This window comes from Aythya fuligula, chromosome 29 (assembly GCF_009819795.1).
Source record: "Aythya fuligula isolate bAytFul2 chromosome 29, bAytFul2.pri, whole genome shotgun sequence".
Lineage (NCBI taxonomy): Eukaryota > Metazoa > Chordata > Aves > Anseriformes > Anatidae > Aythya > Aythya fuligula.
In genome coordinates, this window is record NC_045587.1 from 720,296 (window position 1) to 738,267 (window position 17,972).

General features: G+C 67.7%; 2 protein-coding genes across 4 annotated transcripts; one reads left to right on the top strand and one right to left on the bottom strand.

The window, feature by feature from the left end:
* The first annotated feature begins 846 nt into the window (after positions 1-846).
* On the top strand, positions 847-13,518 carry FMNL3 (formin like 3). Of its 2 annotated transcripts, XM_032204843.1 has the most exons (28): positions 847-1,043; positions 3,859-3,942; positions 4,031-4,111; positions 4,197-4,273; positions 5,345-5,428; positions 5,714-5,866; positions 6,515-6,623; positions 6,701-6,777; positions 6,859-6,952; positions 7,149-7,223; positions 7,326-7,436; positions 7,527-7,676; positions 7,791-7,892; positions 7,982-8,228; positions 8,353-8,421; positions 8,966-9,090; positions 9,186-9,388; positions 9,515-9,749; positions 9,841-9,909; positions 10,029-10,109; positions 10,195-10,324; positions 10,412-10,572; positions 11,349-11,450; positions 11,532-11,621; positions 11,705-11,816; positions 11,948-12,046; positions 13,287-13,321; positions 13,421-13,518. In XM_032204843.1, exons 1-26 carry the CDS (start codon positions 885-887, stop codon positions 12,037-12,039), a joined length of 3,072 nt encoding a protein of 1,023 aa, XP_032060734.1. In that variant the 5' UTR covers positions 847-884; the 3' UTR covers positions 12,040-12,046; positions 13,287-13,321; positions 13,421-13,518. The 2 variants fall into 2 exon arrangements, with proteins under 2 accessions (XP_032060734.1, XP_032060735.1); XM_032204844.1 differs by lacking the exon at positions 5,714-5,866.
* Positions 13,519-15,157: 1,639 nt separating this feature from the next.
* On the bottom strand, positions 15,158-17,972 carry ATG101 (autophagy related 101). Of its 2 annotated transcripts, none has more exons than XM_032204847.1 (3): positions 17,907-17,972; positions 16,831-17,098; positions 15,158-15,884 (listed from the first exon to the last, which is right to left on the bottom strand). In XM_032204847.1, the coding sequence occupies exons 2-3, from the start codon at positions 17,080-17,082 to the stop codon at positions 15,480-15,482; spliced, it is 657 nt and encodes a 218-aa protein (XP_032060738.1). In that variant the 5' UTR covers positions 17,083-17,098; positions 17,907-17,972; the 3' UTR covers positions 15,158-15,479. The 2 variants fall into 2 exon arrangements, with proteins under 2 accessions (XP_032060738.1, XP_032060737.1); XM_032204846.1 differs by having other exon boundaries at positions 16,831-17,101.

Below are 17,972 nucleotides of genomic sequence, written 5' to 3' on the forward strand. Positions count from 1 at the left end.
GGGGCGGGGCGGGGGGAGGTGGGAGAGACGCTGCCGAAGCTTATTGGTCAGCGGCCGCGCCCGAGCGTTGCTATTGGATGGGCTTCGTCCCGCCCCCCCCTCGCGCGGAGCCGCGGGGCTCGTTGGGTGAGGCCGGGCCAATGGGCGCCGGCCGCTTGCTCAGTGCTCTTGGGCGCCCCCTGGCGGCGAGACGGGGGACTGCAGGCGGGGCGAGAAGGGGGGCGAGGCCTGACGGAGAGGAGGCGTGGCCTGGCACAAGAGGGGCGTGGCCTGTTATGAGCGGGCGTGGCCTGGTGGGGCGTGGGCGCGGAATGAGTGTGGTTTGGCGGAGGGGGCGTGGCCGGGCGGAGAGGGGCGTGGCGTGTCAGGGCGTGGGTGTGGTTTGGCGGAGATGGGCGTGGCTTGACGAAGCTGGGCGTGGCCTGGCGGGGCGTGGGTGAGTCCTGACGGCGTGGGCGTGGCCTGGCGGAGAGGGGCGTGGCCTGGCGGGGCACTGGTGTGGTTTGGCGGAGGGGGGGCGTGACTTGGAGGAGAGGGGCGTGGCCTTGCAGGGCGTGGGCGTGGCCTGGAGAAGTAGGCGTGGCTTTCCGGAGAGGGGCGCGCCCTGGCTGGGCACGGGTGTGGTTGGGCGGAGAGGGCGTGGCTTGGATGAGAAGGGCGTGGCCTGGCAGGGCATGGGTGTGTCCCGGCGGAGTGGGCGCGGTCTGTCGGAGATGGGCGTGGCCTAGCAGCGAGGGGGCGTGGCCTGGCGGCCGGGGCGGGCACGGGAGGCGGCGGCGGCGGCGGCGGCGGGCGGACGGCACGGGCCGGGCCGGGCCGAGCCGAGCCGGGCAGGGCCGGGCTAGGGCCGGGCTGAGCCTCCCGGAGCCGCCCCGGGGCCGGGGATGGGGAACGTGGAGAGCGCGGACGGGGAGCCGCTGCCCCGGGGCCCGGGAGTGGCGGTCGCCGCCGCCTCCCCCGCCTCCCCCGGGGGGCTGCTGGCCCCCGGGAAGATGCCGATGCCGGAGCCGTGCGAGCTGGAGGAGCGCTTCGCCATGGTGCTGGTGAGCCCCACATCCCCGACACCCCCTCCCCAACCCTCCCCAACCCCATCCCGGTGCCCCCCCGCTGCTCCCGGTGCCCCCCCCGCCGCCTCCGGTGACCCCCCCACCGCCTCCGGTACCGGGGACCCCCCCCCCCGGTCCCGGTAATCCCCCCCCCGGTCCTGCTGCTCCCTCCCGGTGCTCCCCTCACCCCCCTCCTGCCCCCGGTTCTCCCCGCGTGGACGCGCCCCGGGCAGCCGCGGGGGGGACGGAGCCACCGGGGAGCCCCCCCCCGCCGCCACCGGAGCCCCGTAGGAGCAGCCGGGGGTGGGCAGCGGCTGCGGCACCGAAGGGGACAGCCCCGGGGGAACCCCGGCCCGGGACGGCCCCTCGGGGGTGCCGCCTCTCCCGGGGCACCGGGGAGGGGTGGGGGGGGCTCTGCTGCCCACGCCCCGTGCTGGGAATTTCTCCGGGAAAGCCCCGTGGGGACGGTGGAACCCCGGGGGTTTGGGGTCCCCAGGGGTGTGGGGTCCCCAAATGTTGGGGTCCCCAAGGGTACGGGGTCCCCAGGGGTGCAGGGTTCCCGTGGGCACGGTGGTGCCATGCCCTACGTGCCCCCCCCCCAGCCTTAAAAGCCCCCCGGTGGCCACCGGGGCCGTGCCGGTGACGGGGACCCCATCAAGGTGTGGTGTCCCCCCCCGGCTCCCCGCTGTCCCCTGTCCTGGCACCGTGCCGTGGCCGTGCCGTATCCCCGTGGCGTGGCCCCGGTTTGGTGATGCCAGTGGATAACGGGGGGTGTGGGCCACCACGGGCCACCGTGGGCCACCACTGGCCACCAGTGCCACCGTCCTGCGCAGTGGGGTGGCCCCACACTTGGGGGTTTGGGGTTACCTGCGCCAAGGTGTCCCCGGAGACGGTACCGGGGAGCAGGCGGCTTTGGGGACACCGCGCCCGTGTGACAACCGGGGCGCGTGTCCCCGGTGCCTGGCTCTGTCCCCGTGTCCCCAAAAGCCATCGCAGCCCCGGGCCCGGTGGTGGCCGCGGCGAACGGAAGCAGTGGCGGGCAGGAAATGCCGAGCGCGGCCCCGTGGGGCTCTGGGCTGCGGCAGCCAGGACCGGGGGACACTGGGGGGGGGGGGGACACACACAACGGGTAACGGGGCCGTGCCACCAGCTCCCGGTGGCACACGGGGCCGTGGCTCAGCCCAGCACCCTTGGGGCTGGTCCCTATGGGGCTGGGTGGGGCGCGTCCTGCTGGGCGCATGGGGACGGCACCGGGGTCCCCGTTGGCACCGGGGTGGGGGCACGGCCGTGGGGGCTTCACCCATGGGTTCCGCGGTGCCACCCCGTCTGTGCCACCCTCGACGTCCTCCTGCTGCTGTTGGGAGGAGAATATTTCCCCGTGGGATGGGGCGGCAGCACCGGGACCAGCACCGGGCAGGATCCAGCCCTGTCCCCAGACCCAGGTGTCCCCCCGCCCGCCCCCGGCTGGGCTCTGTCCCCACGCAACCCCTGTCCCCGGTTCATCCCCATATTGGGGGGGCTCCATCCCCATCCCGGGGGGGCTCCATCCCGGCTCAGCCGTGTTTGGGGGGAGACTTTTAGGGGGGGTGGGGGTGAAGGAAGTGCCCCGGCCGGGAGCGGCCCCGCTCCCACCACAAAGGCAGGAAGCGGAGCAGCGGGAACGGGCGGCGAAGGCGCTCGAGCTTCAAAGCCCCCGCAGCCCCCAGCCGGGCCCCCGGCCCCTCCTCGGCTCTGTCCCTGGGGGTCCCTTTGCCCGGGGAGGGCTCGGAGCCTTGAGGGGGGGGGGGACGGGACCGGGTATGAGGCGCTGCGGGGGCGTCGGGCTGGGCCCTACAATTTTGCAGGCGGCGGCGGGAGCGAAACGAGAGTGGCCCCGTGGGGAGGGAGGCACCGGCCCCGTTCCCGTCCCGGCTCGCCAAGGGCACGTTTGGTGGAGGCGCCGGGGTCCCCGTCCCCGTTCCCATCCCCGTGGGGTTGTCCCCGGGGGGTGCTGAGCCTCGCCCAGGCTCTGCCCCTGTTTCCTGCAGCTCCTCGGGGCCGGGAAGGGATAATTTTAGCTGCCACGGGGCGGGTGGAGCGCTGGCACCTCCCCGCTGCGGTGGCGGCTGGATTCGGCTAACGGCCCTGCCCGCCAGCCACCTTGGCTCGGTGGCAGCACCCGAGGGGGGTGACAGCACCCAGAAGGGTGGCAGCACCCAAGGGAGGGGGTGACAGCACCCAAAAGGGTGGCAGTGCCCAACAGAACGGCACCCGTGTCCCCCTGGCACCCCCGGCACCCATCATTTCCACCGTGGCACCTCGTTTTTCCCAGCTCATCCTTGCCAACACTGTCACCGTGGGCCATGTCCTTGTGCCAGCGGGTCCCCAGGTCCCTCTCGGCACCCGGGAGAGCCCCGGCCCGGCCGTGCCGGCGCCGCGGTCGGCGTGCCGGAGGCTGCGGTTTGCCGGCGCAGAAGCAGACGCAGCCAGGAAGCTTGGTTGGTGGTGGCGCTGGGGAAATTTGGGGCTGTGGGGCACGTGTCCCCATGTCCCCGTGTCACCGTGCCCCCGTGTCACTGTGTCCCCGTGCCCCGGCGCTACCCGCGGTGCGCCCTGGCCGTGCCATGGGGCCGGGTGCCATGGGGTCGCTGCGGGAACGCCGTGGGCTCGTGGGTGGCACGAGGCTGTCACCGACAAAAGCCACATCCTGGGGCCGGTGGCCCTGGGTGCCACAGGTCCCGCATGGCTCAGGCTGGGGGCAACGGCCCCGTCTTGCCCCCTTTGTCCCCACCGTGGGACGCGGTGGCCTGAGCAGCCCCCGCTGTGTCCCCAGAGCTCCATGAACCTGCCCCCGGACAAAGCCCGGCTCCTGCGGCAGTACGACAACGAGAAGAAGTGGGACCTCATCTGTGACCAGGTGCGGGGCCTTGGGGGGGGACTACAGGGCCGGGGGGGGGGTCTACGGGGCCGTGCCAGCGTCCCCATCTCCCCCCATCCCTCCCCAGGAGCGGTTCCAGGTGAAGAGCCCCCCCCACGCCTACATCCAGAAGCTGCAGAGCTTCCTGGACCCCGGGGTCACGAGGAAGGTGAGGAGCTGGGGAGCTGCGAGGGGGGCGGCGGGGGGGGCCAAAATTTGGGGGCGGCACGGCTCAGGGCTTGCTCTGCCCGCAGAAATTCAGGAGGAGGGTGCAGGAGTCGACCAAGGTCCTGCGCGAGCTGGAGATCAGCCTGAGGACGAACCACATCGGGTGAGCGCGGGGTGCAAGGAAGGGATTTATTTTATTTTTTTTTGGGGGGGTGGGGGTGAGAGCGCAGGGTGCCGGGGAAGGGGGGGGGGAGCATGGCACGGGGGTGCTGCAGCTGCAGGGGAAGTCGGAGCCGGTGCAGGAACTGGGCTGGTTCCTGCTGGGCCGTGCCGAGGGCAGGTCCCGGGGGCGGATGCCGGGACGGATGGGACGCGGCGCTGACGCCCTGCGCCAAGCAGCGCGGCCAAATCCTGCCCGGCTCCTCCCCGGCACCGGGGGGGCTCGGCGCCCACCCTACAGCCCCCCAGCCCTGTGGGGGAGCCCCGAGGATGGATGGAAATGGGGTTGACCAAAGAGCCGGGGACCGGAGGGCGGTGGGGACCTCCCCGTCCGTGCCCGCGTGCTCGGGGGGGTTGGCGCACGTGCCGGGTTGCGCCCCCGCGGCGGCCCCCGAGCGGCTGCGGGATTCGGCTCTCCCCCAGCCGCGCGGCCCGAAAATAGCAGCAAGCCTCAGACAGGAAACGAGCTGGGGCGAGGGGCTGGGGCCGGCAGGAAATAGGCGGCCGCGCGGCCCCGGCTGCTCCAGCTGCGGCCTGACTCACCGCCCAGCGGCACGCGGCGTTGGGGACGCACGGGGACGCACGGGGACGTGGGGCCGGGCACCGACACCCCCCCGACCCCAACCGACACGTCCTGGTCCTCTGTGCTGCTCTGCGTCCTCGTGCACCTCCATCCACGCACGAGCCCCTGGCACGTGCCCCCCACACATAATGCGCGTGCCCCCGGTGCTCTCCGTGCCCCCCACTGGGCTCCCGGTGCTGAGCACCAGGTTATGGGGTTGGTTTTTCCCGCCCGGTGCTGAGCCCTCCCCGCCCTGCAGCCAGCAGATAACGCCCCAAGGGTGCTGCCGTGGGTGATAGCACGGGGGCTGCGCCCGCCGTCGGTGCCGGGGAGCCCTCGGGACCCTCTCTGTGTTTTTCGGGGGGTCCCCGTTGGTTCAGGGCATGGTTTCGGGAATGGTTTCGGGGTGTCCCCAGCTCCCCCCCGGGCTCTGACCGCTGCGTGCGGCCGCAGGTGGGTGCGTGAGTTCCTCAACGATGAGAACAAGGGGCTGGACGTGCTGGTGAACTACCTGTCCTTCGCTCAGTGCGCCGTCATGTGAGTAGGGGGCTCGGCGTCACCCCGGGGGGGGCGGTGCGGAGGGACCGGGTGCCCGCTGAGACGGATCCTGGCTGCGGGCCGGTGCTTTAGCCCTGTCCCCGGGGGGGGGGCGCGGGGTGCTCAGCCCCCTCCTCGCCCCGCTGCTGCCGCGCTGCCTCCGCTTCAGCGCTTGCTCCGGTGGCTGTGCCGCTCCCGCGCCAAAGCCGCCCCCCTCCCCACCTTTTCCCTCCCTCCCTCCCCCCCCCCCCTCCCCGTTCCCCTTCTCGCGCGTGTCCCACCCAGGTTTGATTTTGAGGGCCTGGAAGGCGGCGAGGACGGCGCGCTGGAGAAGCTGAGAGCCTGGAGCAGATCCATTGAGGATCTGCAGCACCCCAGTGCCCTGCCTGCCCCCTTTGCCAGCAGCCTGGCCCGCTCCGCCCGCCAGACCGCCCTACGGTACGTACCCACCGGGGGCTGCCGGCACCCCGTGCCGTGCACCGTCCTGCCCACGGTGCCCGCTGCCCGCTCGGCGCCCCCCGTGCCACGTGCCGTGGCCACGGTGCCCACGGTGCCCGCACCCTGCGCTCTGCACCGCGCTGCGACCCCTCGTGCCGCAGCGTGTGCCGTGCCCGCAGCAGCACAGCGCCGCCTGTCCCCCCCTGTCCCCGTGTCCCCATCGCACCCGAGGTCCATCCGTGGTCCCCCCCCCCAGGTCCCCCTGCTCTGCTGCGGCCGTGCTGTCTCTCCTCTCCTCTCGCTCTCGCTCTCGCCCCCGGGTAACGTGCCCGTGTCTCTGCCCGCAGGGCCGGGCCCGCTCGCCTCTCTGGCTGCGCTCTCTCTCTCTGTCCTCTGCGCCCGCCTCGCCGCTCGCCGGGTAAGTACGGGCAGCACTTTTTGCTCCGTGCCTCTGTCCCTCTCGCGCTCCAGCCACTTCTCTCTGCCTCTGCCCCATCCCAAAAAGCCCCGCGGTCCCCTCGCCGTCCCCACCGTGGTCCCGTCCCCATCTCCTGCGTGTGGCCCCGGGCACCACCGGGTGCTCGCGGCACCGACAGCGCCGGGGTCCTCCCCGCTCACCGTCACCGTGTGTGTGTGTCCCCCCCCCAGCTACGGGACGCTGCCGAGCCGCAAGGCGCTGAAGAACTCGCGCCTGGTGAGCCAGAAGGACGACGTCCACCTCTGCATCATGTGCCTGCGTGCCATCATGAACTACCAGGTACGGCTGGGTGCCCCCGGGGGTGCCGCCGCTGCCTGCACCGCTGCTGCCGCCTCATCCCCGCTCCCTCCCCGCAGTACGGCTTCAACCTGGTCATGTCCCACCCCCACGCCGTCAACGAGATCGCCCTGAGCCTCAACAACAAGAATCCCAGGTAAGGGTTGGGGGTGCCCCGGGGCAGGCGCGGGGTTCCCCTCCGCCGCCGGCTGGGGACGATGGCTCTGCCGTGCCCCAGGACCAAGGCGCTGGTGCTGGAGCTGCTGGCGGCCGTGTGCCTGGTGAGGGGCGGCCACGAGATCATCCTGTCGGCCTTCGACAACTTCAAGGAGGTGAGGACGGAGCCGGGAAACGTCAAGCTGGGTTGGGGACGAGGAGGGAGAGCGGGGACGTCGGCGCGGAGCTGGGATGGGAGAGCCAGGATCAGGGGGAATGGGAAAAACGAGGATTGGGCTGGGTTTGGGAGGCTGGAAGCAGCCGGGCTGGGGGGTGGTGGGCGTGCAAATTCCTCCATCCACCTCCTCCCAGGTGTGCAAGGAGAAGCACCGCTTCGAGCGACTCATGGACTACTTCCGCAACGAGGACAGCAGCATCGACTTCATGGTACCCTGCCCGTCCCCGGAGCTGGGTTGGGGGTTAAAAGAGGGGGGCCAGGAGGATGGGTCGGGGGCTCGCAGCCCCCCCTGACGCAGCCCTGCCTTGCAGGTGGCCTGCATGCAGTTCATCAACATCGTGGTGCACTCGGTGGAGGACATGAACTTCCGCGTGCACCTCCAGTACGAGTTCACCAAGCTGGGGCTCGAGGAGTTCCTACAGGTACCTGGGGGTGGATTTAGGGTCCTGGGGGTGCCCCCTCGCCCCTCCGTGAGGAGCTCCCCAGCCCCCGACGCCGCCCCCTGCCCGCAGAAGTCGAGGCACACGGAGAGCGAGAAGCTGCAGGTGCAGATCCAGGCGTACCTGGACAACGTCTTCGATGTCGGGGGGCTGCTGGAGGACGCCGAGACCAAGAACGTGGCCCTGGAGAAGGTGGAGGAGCTGGAGGAGCACCTGTCCCACGTACGTCAGCCACACGGGGTGCCCCGAAGGGCCCGGATTTTGTGCCTGGGGGGGTGTTGGAGATGGCCAGGGGGGTGATCCCGTGGTCCACGGCTGCGTGTCCCCCCCCGGCAGCTGACGGAGAAGCTGCTGGACCTGGAGAACGAGAACATGATGCGGGTGGCGGAGCTGGAGAAGCAGCTGCTGCAGCGGGAGAAGGAGCTGGAGGCGGTCAAGGTGCGTGGGGGGGGGAAAAAGGGGGAAGGGTCCCGATCTTCTGACCCCGACTGACGTTGTGGTGTCCCCCCCCGTCCTCCCCTCCCCAGGAGACCTACGAGCACACGAGCCACCAGGTGCACACGCTGCGGCGGATGATCAAGGAGAAGGACGAGGCTTTCCGGCGGCGCTACGGCTCCGAGCCCCCCCCCGTGCTGGGCGTCGAGCCCCCACCCCAATCCGAGCCCCAAACTCTGGATGAGGCCCCGAGGGTCCCCATCCTGCCTCCCCCGGAGGCTGCGCCCCCCCCGCCGCCCCCTCCACCCCCCCTGCCGCCCCCTGCGCCCCCGCTGCCAGGTGAGGATGGGAAGGGCCGGGGGGGAGCTGGGATAGCCCCAAAATTGGGGTGTCCCTGGGGCTGGGGACCCCAAATGGGGACAGCCACCCTCGGGCGTGGTGTCACCCCCTCGTCCCACTGCAGGCAAGTGCCCGCCGGCCCCCCCGCTGCCCGGGGCTTCGCCCTCCATCGCCCTCACCGTTGGGCTCTCGGGTAGGTGGGGAGGGACTGGGGGTTGTGGGGTCGGGGACAGGGAGGGTGCAGGGACTGTGGGGACAAGGATGGTTCAGGGACGGTGGAAATGGGGACAGGGAAGGTGCAGGGACCATGGGGACAAGGACAAGGAGGGTTTAGGGACCATGGAGATGAGGACAGGGAGGGTTCAGGGACCATAGGGACAAGGATAAGGGAGGTTCAAGGACCATGGAAATGGGGACAAGGAGGGTGCAGGGGCTGTGGGGACAAGGAGGGTTCAGGGACTATGGAAATGGGGACAGGGAAGGTGCACGGACCATGGAGATGAGGACAGGGAGGGTTCAGGGACCATAGGGACAAGGATAAGGGGGGTTCAAGGATGGTGAAAATGGAGACAGGGAAGGTGCAGGGACCATGGGGACAAGGACAATGGGGTCGGGTGGCCCAGGGCAAGGGGACAGCGTGGGGACTGCTTCCGCAGGGCTGGGTGGCTCAGGGTGGGCTCGGGATGCGTCCCCCTGCCCCGGGGGAGGCTGAGCCGGCGCCTGCATGCCCCCGGCAGCCATCCGGATCAAGAAGCCCATCAAGACCAAATTCCGGCTGCCCGTCTTCAACTGGACGGCGCTGAAGCCCAACCAGATCAGCGGGACGGTGTTCAGCGAGCTGGACGACGAGCGGGTGCTGGAGGTGAGCACGGGGCCGCAGCGGCTCGGAGAGGATCGAGGTGGTGGCAGGGGGACGCTGGTGGCACCGCTGAGTCCCCAAAATCCCCCCCCAACAAGGACCTGGACCTGGAGCGTTTCGAGGAGCTCTTCAAGACTAAGGCGCAGGGCCCGGCGCTCGACCTGGTGTGCGCCAAGAACAAGGCGTCGCACAAAGCCGCCAGCAAGGTGACCCTGCTGGAGGCCAACAGGGCCAAAAATTTGGCCATCACCCTGCGCAAAGCCGGCCGAGGCACCGAGGAGATCTGCAGGGCCATCCACACGTACGGGCAGCGGGGTTGGGACGGGGGCTGAGGGGTCCGGTTTTGGCACCGTGGTGCCAAACGCATGCGGGGCGACGGCTCCGGGAAGGGGGCGTCCGGGTCCCGACGGCAAATTTTTGGGGGCAGGTTCGACCTGGCCACGCTGCCGGTGGATTTCGTGGAGTGCCTGATGAGGTTCCTGCCCACCGAGGCGGAGGTGAAGGCGCTGCGGCAGTACGAGCGGGAGCGCAAGCCGCTGGAGGAGCTGGCGGACGAGGACCGCTTCATGCTGCAGTTCAGCAAGGTGGAGAGGCTGCCCCAGCGCATGGCCATCATGGCCTTCCTGGGCAACTTCGCCGAGAACCTGCAGATGCTGACGCCGGTAATGAGCCGGGGAGGGCGCCCCGAGGGGTCCCACCGCGGCCCCGCACCCCGCTGAGCCCCTTCTCCCTTATCCTGCGCCCCCCCTGCAGCAGCTCAATGCCATCATCGCGGCATCGGCCTCCGTTAAATCCTCCCAGAAGCTGAAGCACATGTTGGAGGTGGGCACGGGGGGGGTCCTCGCCCTTCAGCCTCGCCATAGCTGGATGCAAAAGTCCTGTTTGGGGGCTGGGGGGGCTCCTCCCTGACCCCCCCCGTCCCCTGTGCTTCACCCCTGCAGATCATCCTGGCTTTGGGCAACTACATGAACAGCAGCAAGCGCGGCGCCGTCTACGGCTTCAAGCTGCAGAGCCTGGACTTGGTGAGGGGCCCCCTCCCCTGGGGCTATGCAGGGGGTGTTTGGGGGTCCCGTCTTACACCCCGTAACCCCTTGTGTGGCCCCGCAGCTCCTGGACACCAAATCCACGGACAGGAAGATGACGCTGCTGCACTTCATCGCGCTGACGGTGCGGGAGAAGTACCCCGAGCTGGCCACCTTCTGGCAGGAGCTGCACTTCGTGGAGAAGGCAGCCGCAGGTACCCCCCCCAGCTCATCGTGTGTCCCCCCCCCAAAAAAAAACACACACCCTTTGGGACCACCCTGAGCCCTCCCTGTCCCCGCAGTGTCCCTGGAGAACGTGCTGCTGGACGTCAAGGAGCTGGGCCGGGGCATGGAGCTGCTGCGCCGCGAGTGTGGGCTGCACGAGAACGGCGTCCTGCGAGCCTTCCTGGCCGCCAGCGAGGGCAAGCTGGAGCGGCTGCAGAAGGACGCGCGGACAGCCGAGGTGGGGGCGCTCAGCCCCTCTGCACAACCCCCCCGGGCACGCGTGTGCCATGCCTCGTGTGTGCGCCGCTTTGCCTGCCCCTGGTGTGCTTGGATTTGTGTCCCCTGCTCCGAAACGCCCTCCCGCAGCCCTCGGTGTGCTCGCCTTGCTTTGCACACCCACGTGTGTGTGCCGTGCTCTGCACACCTCGCTCTGCTTTGCACGCATGCGTGCCCCTCGTGCACGCCTCGCCTTGCACGTGCCTTGCTTGGTGTGCTCCCTGTGGACACCTTGCTGTGCACACACCTTGCCTTGCACGCCCACTGTGCATGCCTGGTTTTGCACAACCCTTATGCCTGGCTTTGCATGCCCATTGTGCACACCTGGTTTTGCATGCCAGTTGTGCACACCTGGCTTTGCTTGCCCCTCGTGCAAGTCTGTCTTTGCATGCTCCTTGTGCACACCTGGCTTTGCACACTCTTCATGCACACCTGCCTTTGCACGCTCCCTGTGTACTCCTGGCTTTGCACGCCCCTCGTGCACACCTGGCTTTGCACACCCCTCGTGCAAGTCTGGCTTTGCACACCTGTTGTGCACACCTGCCTTTGCACACCCCTTTGTGCACACGTGGCTTTGCACACTCCTTGTGTACTCCTGGTTTTGCACACCCACTGTGCACACCTGGCTTTGCACTCCCCTTGTGCACAATTGGCTTTGCACGCCCGTTGCACATCTCTGGGGAGCTGGGGGGGGTGCACACACAGCAGCCCCTCCCTCACCACCCATCCCCGTGCCAGGACGCCTACAACACGGTGGTGCGGTATTTCGGCGAGAGCCCCAAGACCACCCCCCCGTCCGTGTTCTTCCCCGTCTTTGTCCGCTTCATCCGCTCCTACAAGGTACGGATGAGGGTCGGGGGGGGTTGAGGGGGGGTCTCTCGAGGAGGGCTGTCCCCTGGTGCCACCCCCTCGCTGCGGCAGGACGCGGAGCAGGAGAATGAGACGAGGAAGAAGCAGGAGGAGGTGATGCGGGAGAAGATGCTGGCGCAGGAGGCGAAGAAGCAGGAGAAGGTGAGTGGGGGCCAAGGGCTTGATGGGGGGGTCTCTGACGTGTTTTGGGGGTCTCTGATGTTGGGGGGGGGGCCCTCTCGCAGCGCAACAAGTGGCAGCAGCAGGAGCTGATCGCGGAGCTGCGGCGGCGCCAGGCCAAGGATCACCGCCCCGTCTACGAGGGCAAGGACGGCACCATCGAGGACATCATCACCGGTACGACTCCCCCCCAAACCCCCTCCCCCCAAAAAAAAAAACCCCTCTGGCATTCCCACGAGAGAGGCTGACGTTGTCTCTATGCCCCCGGCCCCGTGGGCCCCCCCCCCCCCCCCTTCCCCAAAAGACAGCTCTGAAGAGCGTCCCCTTCACCGCCCGCACCGCCAAGCGGGGCTCGCGCTTCTTCTGCGACCCGTCCCACCACGACGAGTCCAGCTGTTAGCCCCCAGGTACGGCCGTGCATGCCCGGCCCCCACCCCAAAAAAGAGAAAAAAAAAAGCCCTGCATGACCCCCCCAGAGCCCTGCATGCCCCCCCCCCCCCCAGAGCCCTGCATGTCCCCCCCCCCCAGAGCCCTGCATGCCCCCTTCCCCAAGCCCTCCCTGCACGTGGTCACCCCGGGGCTCTCCGTCGGAGCGGGGCTGGGCGCAACGCTGGGGTCTGGTACCAGATCCTGGCACTGGATCACTGTGGGACACTGGATCCCAGCACAGGGTCCCAGTAGAACACTGGATCCCAGCACTGTGTCCTGGTGTGAAGCTGGATCCCGGCACAGGGTCCCTGTGGGACACCAAGTCCTGGCACAGGATCCCAGTGGGACACTGGATCCCGGCACAGGGTCCCCATGGGACACTGGATCCCGGCACAGGGTCCCAGTAGAACACTGGATCCCAGCACCATGTCCTGGTGCAAAGCTGGATCCCAGCACAGGGTCCTGGTCAAACACCGGATCCCAGCACAGGGTCCCTGTGGGACACCAGATCCCGGCACGGGGTCCCCAGTGCAAAGCTGGGCACTGGCAGCAGGGCCTGGCACAGGATCCCAGAGCAGTGCTGGATCCCAGTGTGGAAACCTGGTTCTAGGATCGGGGTGTGATGCCAGATCCCAGCACAGGATCCCTGCTTGCAGAGGAGCTGCTGCAGGGCTGGGGTGCAGCAGGGGATCCCGGCATGCTGCCAGGTCCAAGCAGTGGATCCCATGGCAGTATGGGATCCCAGCACCATGCTGGGTCCCAGTAGCAGATCCTAAGGCAGTACAGGATCCCAGCAGTGGATCCTAGTGTAGTATGGGATCCCAGACCAGTATGGGATCCCAGTGCAGTATGGGATCCCAGCACAATGCCGGGTCCCAGCAGTGGATCCCAGAGTGGTGCAGGATCCCAGCAGTGGATCCCAGCACAGTATGAGATCCCAGCATGATACCGGATCCCAGTGCAGTACGGGATCCCAGCAGCAGATCCCAGTACAGCACCGGATCCCAGTTCAAGGCTGGGCTCCCAGCATGGGGGGGGGGATCCCAGTGCCGTACCGGATCCCGGGGGGGTCCCACTGCAGCGCCGGGTCCTGGCACTTGCCCATGGGGCAGCCCCACGCCCCGGGGGTGCTTTGGGGTGTCCCCCCCCCAGGACCCTGGGGCTGCCCCCCCCCCCCCAGGGCTGCCCCTGATGCTGTTTTTTCTCTCCCCCCCCCAGCCCGGAGGCGCCGGATCCGCCTGTAACACACCAGGGTAAGGCCCTGGCACTATTTGGGGGGGGGGGGGGCACAGCGACCCTATTGCCCCCATCACCCCCCCCCCCAAAATCACCTCCTTCTGCCCCCCCCCCAGGTCCCGCCGGACGCCTCCATCCCCTGGAACCCCTTGGGGTTTGGGGGGGGGGACACCCCGGTGCCACCGTCCTCATCCTCGAGGGCAGCATCCCCCCTCCTTGTGTCCCCCCCCCCCCAAAAAAAAATAATCTGGGGGCTCCAACCCCCCCCCCCAAAGCCAAGCAGGGGCCAAATCCTGCTCCTGGTGCTGGGGGGGGGGTGGAAAAGGGACATGGGGGGGGGGCTGTGGGGTTGGGGGGTCCCCATCCCTAGGCTCTCATCTCCCTGGAGCCACCGGGACCACGGTGGGGGGGGGGGGACAGGGGATGATTTCCCCCCCCCCCCACGCTCGTCACTTTGACCACTGATGAACACTAATTGCCAAAAATTAAAAAAACACCAAAAAAAAAACACACAAAAAGGGACCAAAGCCAGGCTGGGGGGGGGGAGGGTGGAGGGGGGGGCAGGATGATGCCCCCTCCCATGCCCTGTTGCCCCCCCCCCCATCCCCATCCCCCTCCCCGTGACTTTTTGTACATGTGAAATATACCCAGGAGTCTTTTACGCTGACGGTGTCTTAATTTTTTTTTAGGGTTGGGGGGGGTCCTGGGTATGTGCCCCCCCCCCCCCCCAACCCCCCCCCATTTCCCTGCTGCGGGGGTCCCGTGTCCTCATTTGGGGGGTGGGGGGGGTGCGTTCATATAAAGTCTCATCCACCCAGAGCTTATCCCTAAAACAGGGCAAAATAATAAAAAACGCACTTTTTCCCCTAATCCTCTTGCTGGGATTACCAACCCCACCCGCGGCTGGCCCCAGACACACCCAGGACCCCCCCCATTTCCCCCCAACCCCCCCCCACACCCAAATACCCCCCCCTCCCCTTTGCCTTTTAATCCCTACAAACCCCAAAGCCGCAGCCCCTGGTGCTGTCCGTCCGTCCGTCCGTCCGTCCATCGGGTTTTTTTTTCGGGGGGGGGGGGTCCCACTCTCTACACCCCCCCCGCGGTGCCTTCGGCCTCGCGGGACGGGCGCTGCTCGCGGGCCGGGGGGGCCGCCAAGCTCTCGGCCTGCAGCAGGAGGTGGCGGCCCAAAAAAAAGACCCCGAAGGCGACGGCGAGGCAGAGGACGAGGGCGACGGCGATTTGGGCCCCCTCGGCCCCCCGGCTGCTGGGTTGAGCCCTCGTGGCGTTCATCTCCTCTTCCTCTTCCTCCTCCTCCTCCTCTTCCTCCCTCTTCTTCCTCCTCCTCCTCCTCCTCTTCCTCGCGGGGCGGTGGCGGCAGCCGGGGAGGGTTTAAATGATGTCAGGGCCCATCCGAGCCGCCTGCACCAGCTCCCCGAGCAGTGCCCGGTAGGTAAAAACCCACAAGGACCCTTCTGTGGGGTGGGGGGACGTGGGTTTGTCCCCCCCCCCCCGTGAGGCTGGGGGGGGCTACAAAACGGGGAGCAGCCCGGCCTCGCTGCTGGAAGAGGCCTCGGTTTGGTTTTAGGGTGTAAGGGGGGTTTAGGGCATCCTGGGGGGGGGGCTCGAGGGAACTGGGGGGCACTGGGAGGCTTTCTGGAGGAACTGGAGGGCACTGGGGGATCCCCGGGAGACCTGTGGGGGGGGGCTCAGCCCCCAACCCCACAGCGAGGCTGCCCCATTTTAGGAACCCCCGCACCACAGGGGCACACACAGGGGGTCTCCCAGCTCCTCCTCGGCACCCGTTCCCTCCCCACCCTGCGGATGGTGACCCCAAAACACGACGGGACTCCCCAGGAAGGGAAAACATTTTATTTTTCCACCCCCGGAGGAAGGCAGGAGTCAGAGCAGGATCCCAGCGCCCAGGCGGCGCCGCGCCGAGCAGCAGCCACCCGGCTGGTTCTCCGAGCTGGGCCAGCTTTGGTGGCCAGCACCCCACAAAACACTCACCCCAAAACCAGCAGCAACCCCCAATTAAAGGCTGGGCCGAGCCCAGCTCCTCGCAGAAGCTTTTCAAGAGGCTGAGAGAGGAGGGAGACGCCTTCCCCCAGAGCCTGAGGCTGTGCTCTGGGGTATGTGTGTGTGGGGAGGGGGAAAAAGCTGCCCCAAAAGCTGGCCCTACAGAGCCAGCGTGTCTTTGATGAGCCGCCGCATGGTGGTGGTGACCGAGGTGCCCAGGGAGTCCGTGATCTGGTAGGAGATCTTGTAGAGGTAGGGCTGCACGTCCTTCAGGCTGGTGTCGAAGACGTTGTCCACCTCGGACTGGGTGGGCATTTTGGGCAGGTACTCGTGGCGGTTCATCACCTCCACGATGTTGATGATCTTCTCGCACAGCTTCTCGCCCACCTTCTCGCGGCAGATCTGCCGCTCCTGCTCGTTGGCCAGGTTCACCACGTTCACCTTGATGGTCCACAGCTCCCAGGGGATGCACTCGTCCGAAAAGGGCCAGCGGGATTTCTTCTTCTGGTAGAACTCCAGCGAGATCTGCCCCATCCCGTCGCTGCCCGAGCTGCGCAGCGCGTCCTGGAGGCACAGCACCCTCCTTAGAAGGGGACACACACACACAAAAATCCCGTCTGCCCCCCCCCCCCAAGTCCCAAAGGGGTTGTGCTCGGGGTGGGCACCGCAGCCGGGCTCCCCCCGACCCCGCTAAGGGGTGGGCAAAAAAAAAATTGAGGAAGAAACAGCCCCTGAGCTCCCCCAACCCATCCCAGGGGGTGCTCCGTGCTGCCTGAGGTCGCGTTCATGCAATAAAAGGTGGAAAAAGGAATCGGGGGGGGGCTCCCGTTGCCCTAAACGTCCGTCCTCCTCCCCACCACCGGCTGCAAGGACGTGCTCAAGGATCGCTCGCCTTTATTTGTTTTGTTTTCTTTTTTTTTTTCCATTTAGTTAAGTTGTTTAATTAATCTTTCCTTAATCATTATTTTTCCCCCTTTGTTTAAATCAGCTTTATCTCAACCCGTGAGTCGTCCTCTCCTCTCCTCTCCTCCTTCCCCTCCTCTTCTAAGGAGGGGGAGCGAGAGAGTAGTTAAATTCTTTAATTAATAACCCTCTTTCCTTAATAATTATTATTTTTCCCCCTTAAATAAATCATCCTCATCTCAACCCGTGAATCGTTCTTTCCTTCTCCCCCTCCTCTTCTAAACAGGGGGAGAGGGGTGGTGGGGGTGCCCAGCTCCCCAGCAGGGCAAACCACCGCACCCATGGGTGCCAGGAGGCTCCGAGTGCTCCCCCCCTACCCACAGCCAGGGCTCAGCATTAATAAATCTCAGTCCCACCTGCAGCCAGGGCATTTATTCATTAATTATCCATTAATAAATCTCCCCCCACCTACAGCAGAGCTGCCCAGGAGAGGGACGGAGCCAACCTTGACCTTCCTTTCACTGCTGACCCCACAGCAGGAGCCGGGAGGGTTTTTTTTCACCCCCTTTTTTCACCCCTTCTACCTCATCCCCGCCGGTTTCCTTGCCTTGAACTCCCCGACGGCCTTGCGGAGGGCTCGGTCGAGCTCCTCGGAGGAGACGCGGACGTAGGCGAAGTCGATGAAGTCGCAGTCGACGTCCTGGGTGCCGACGGTGCCGATGGAGTAGGTGCCCTCCTTCTTGTAGTGGAACTTGCCGGTGCTGCGGTGCAGCAGCACGGTGTGCAGCACGGCCAGCGCCGCCTCCTCCACCTGCCGGCCCTCCACCGACACCTCCAGCACCTCGGCCCGGCAGTTCATGGCTGGGGGGCGGCCGCTGCTGCCGGGAACGGGGTCGTTATGGGGTTGGGGGTCTCAGATTCCCTCCCGTAGCCCCCTTGTACCCCTGGAGGGCCCCGGTCTCGCCCTCAAGGCTTCGTTCCTGACCCCTGGTTCCCTGTTCCCGGTTTCTGAGCCTGGTCCCTGGTCCTGGTCCCGGTTCCTGTTCCTGACCCAGCTCCCGGTTCCCGATCCCTGATCCCTACCCCCCACCCCGGTCCTGGTCCCTGACTGCAGTTCCCGATCCCCGGTTCCCTGTCCCCAGATCCTGACCCTGGTTCCTGGTCCTGGTCCCGGTTCCCGTTCCCAACCCAGCCCCTGGGTCCTGATCCCTGACCTCGATCCCCCACCCTGGTCCTGGTCCCTGCTCCGGTTCCCGATCCCCAACTGTGGTTCCTGACTCTGGTTCCCTGTCCCCAATTCCTGACCCCGGCCCTGGTCCTGGTCCCGGTCCCGGTTCCCGTTCCCGTCCCTGGTCCTGGTTCCAAACCCGGTTCCCGATCCCCGACCCCGATCCCCGGTCCTGGGCCCTGCTCCGGTTCCCGGTCTCCAACCCCGGTCCCCGGCCCCGACCCCAATCCCCCACCCCGGTCCTAGTCCCTGCTCCGGTTCCCGACTCCGGTTCCCAGGCCCGGTCCCCAGACCCCAGCCCTGACCCCGGTCCCGGTCCCGGTCCCTGCTCCGATTCCCGGTCCCCGACTCCGGTTCCTGGTCCCCGGTTCCCAGCCCCGACTCCGGTTCCCGTTCCCAGCCCTGACCCCGATCCCGGTTCCCGGTATCGACTCCGGTTCCCGGCCCGTACTCACCCCCTGGCCCCGGCCCCGGCCTCGGTTCTCGACCCCGATTCCCGGTCCCGGTTCCCGGCCCCGCTC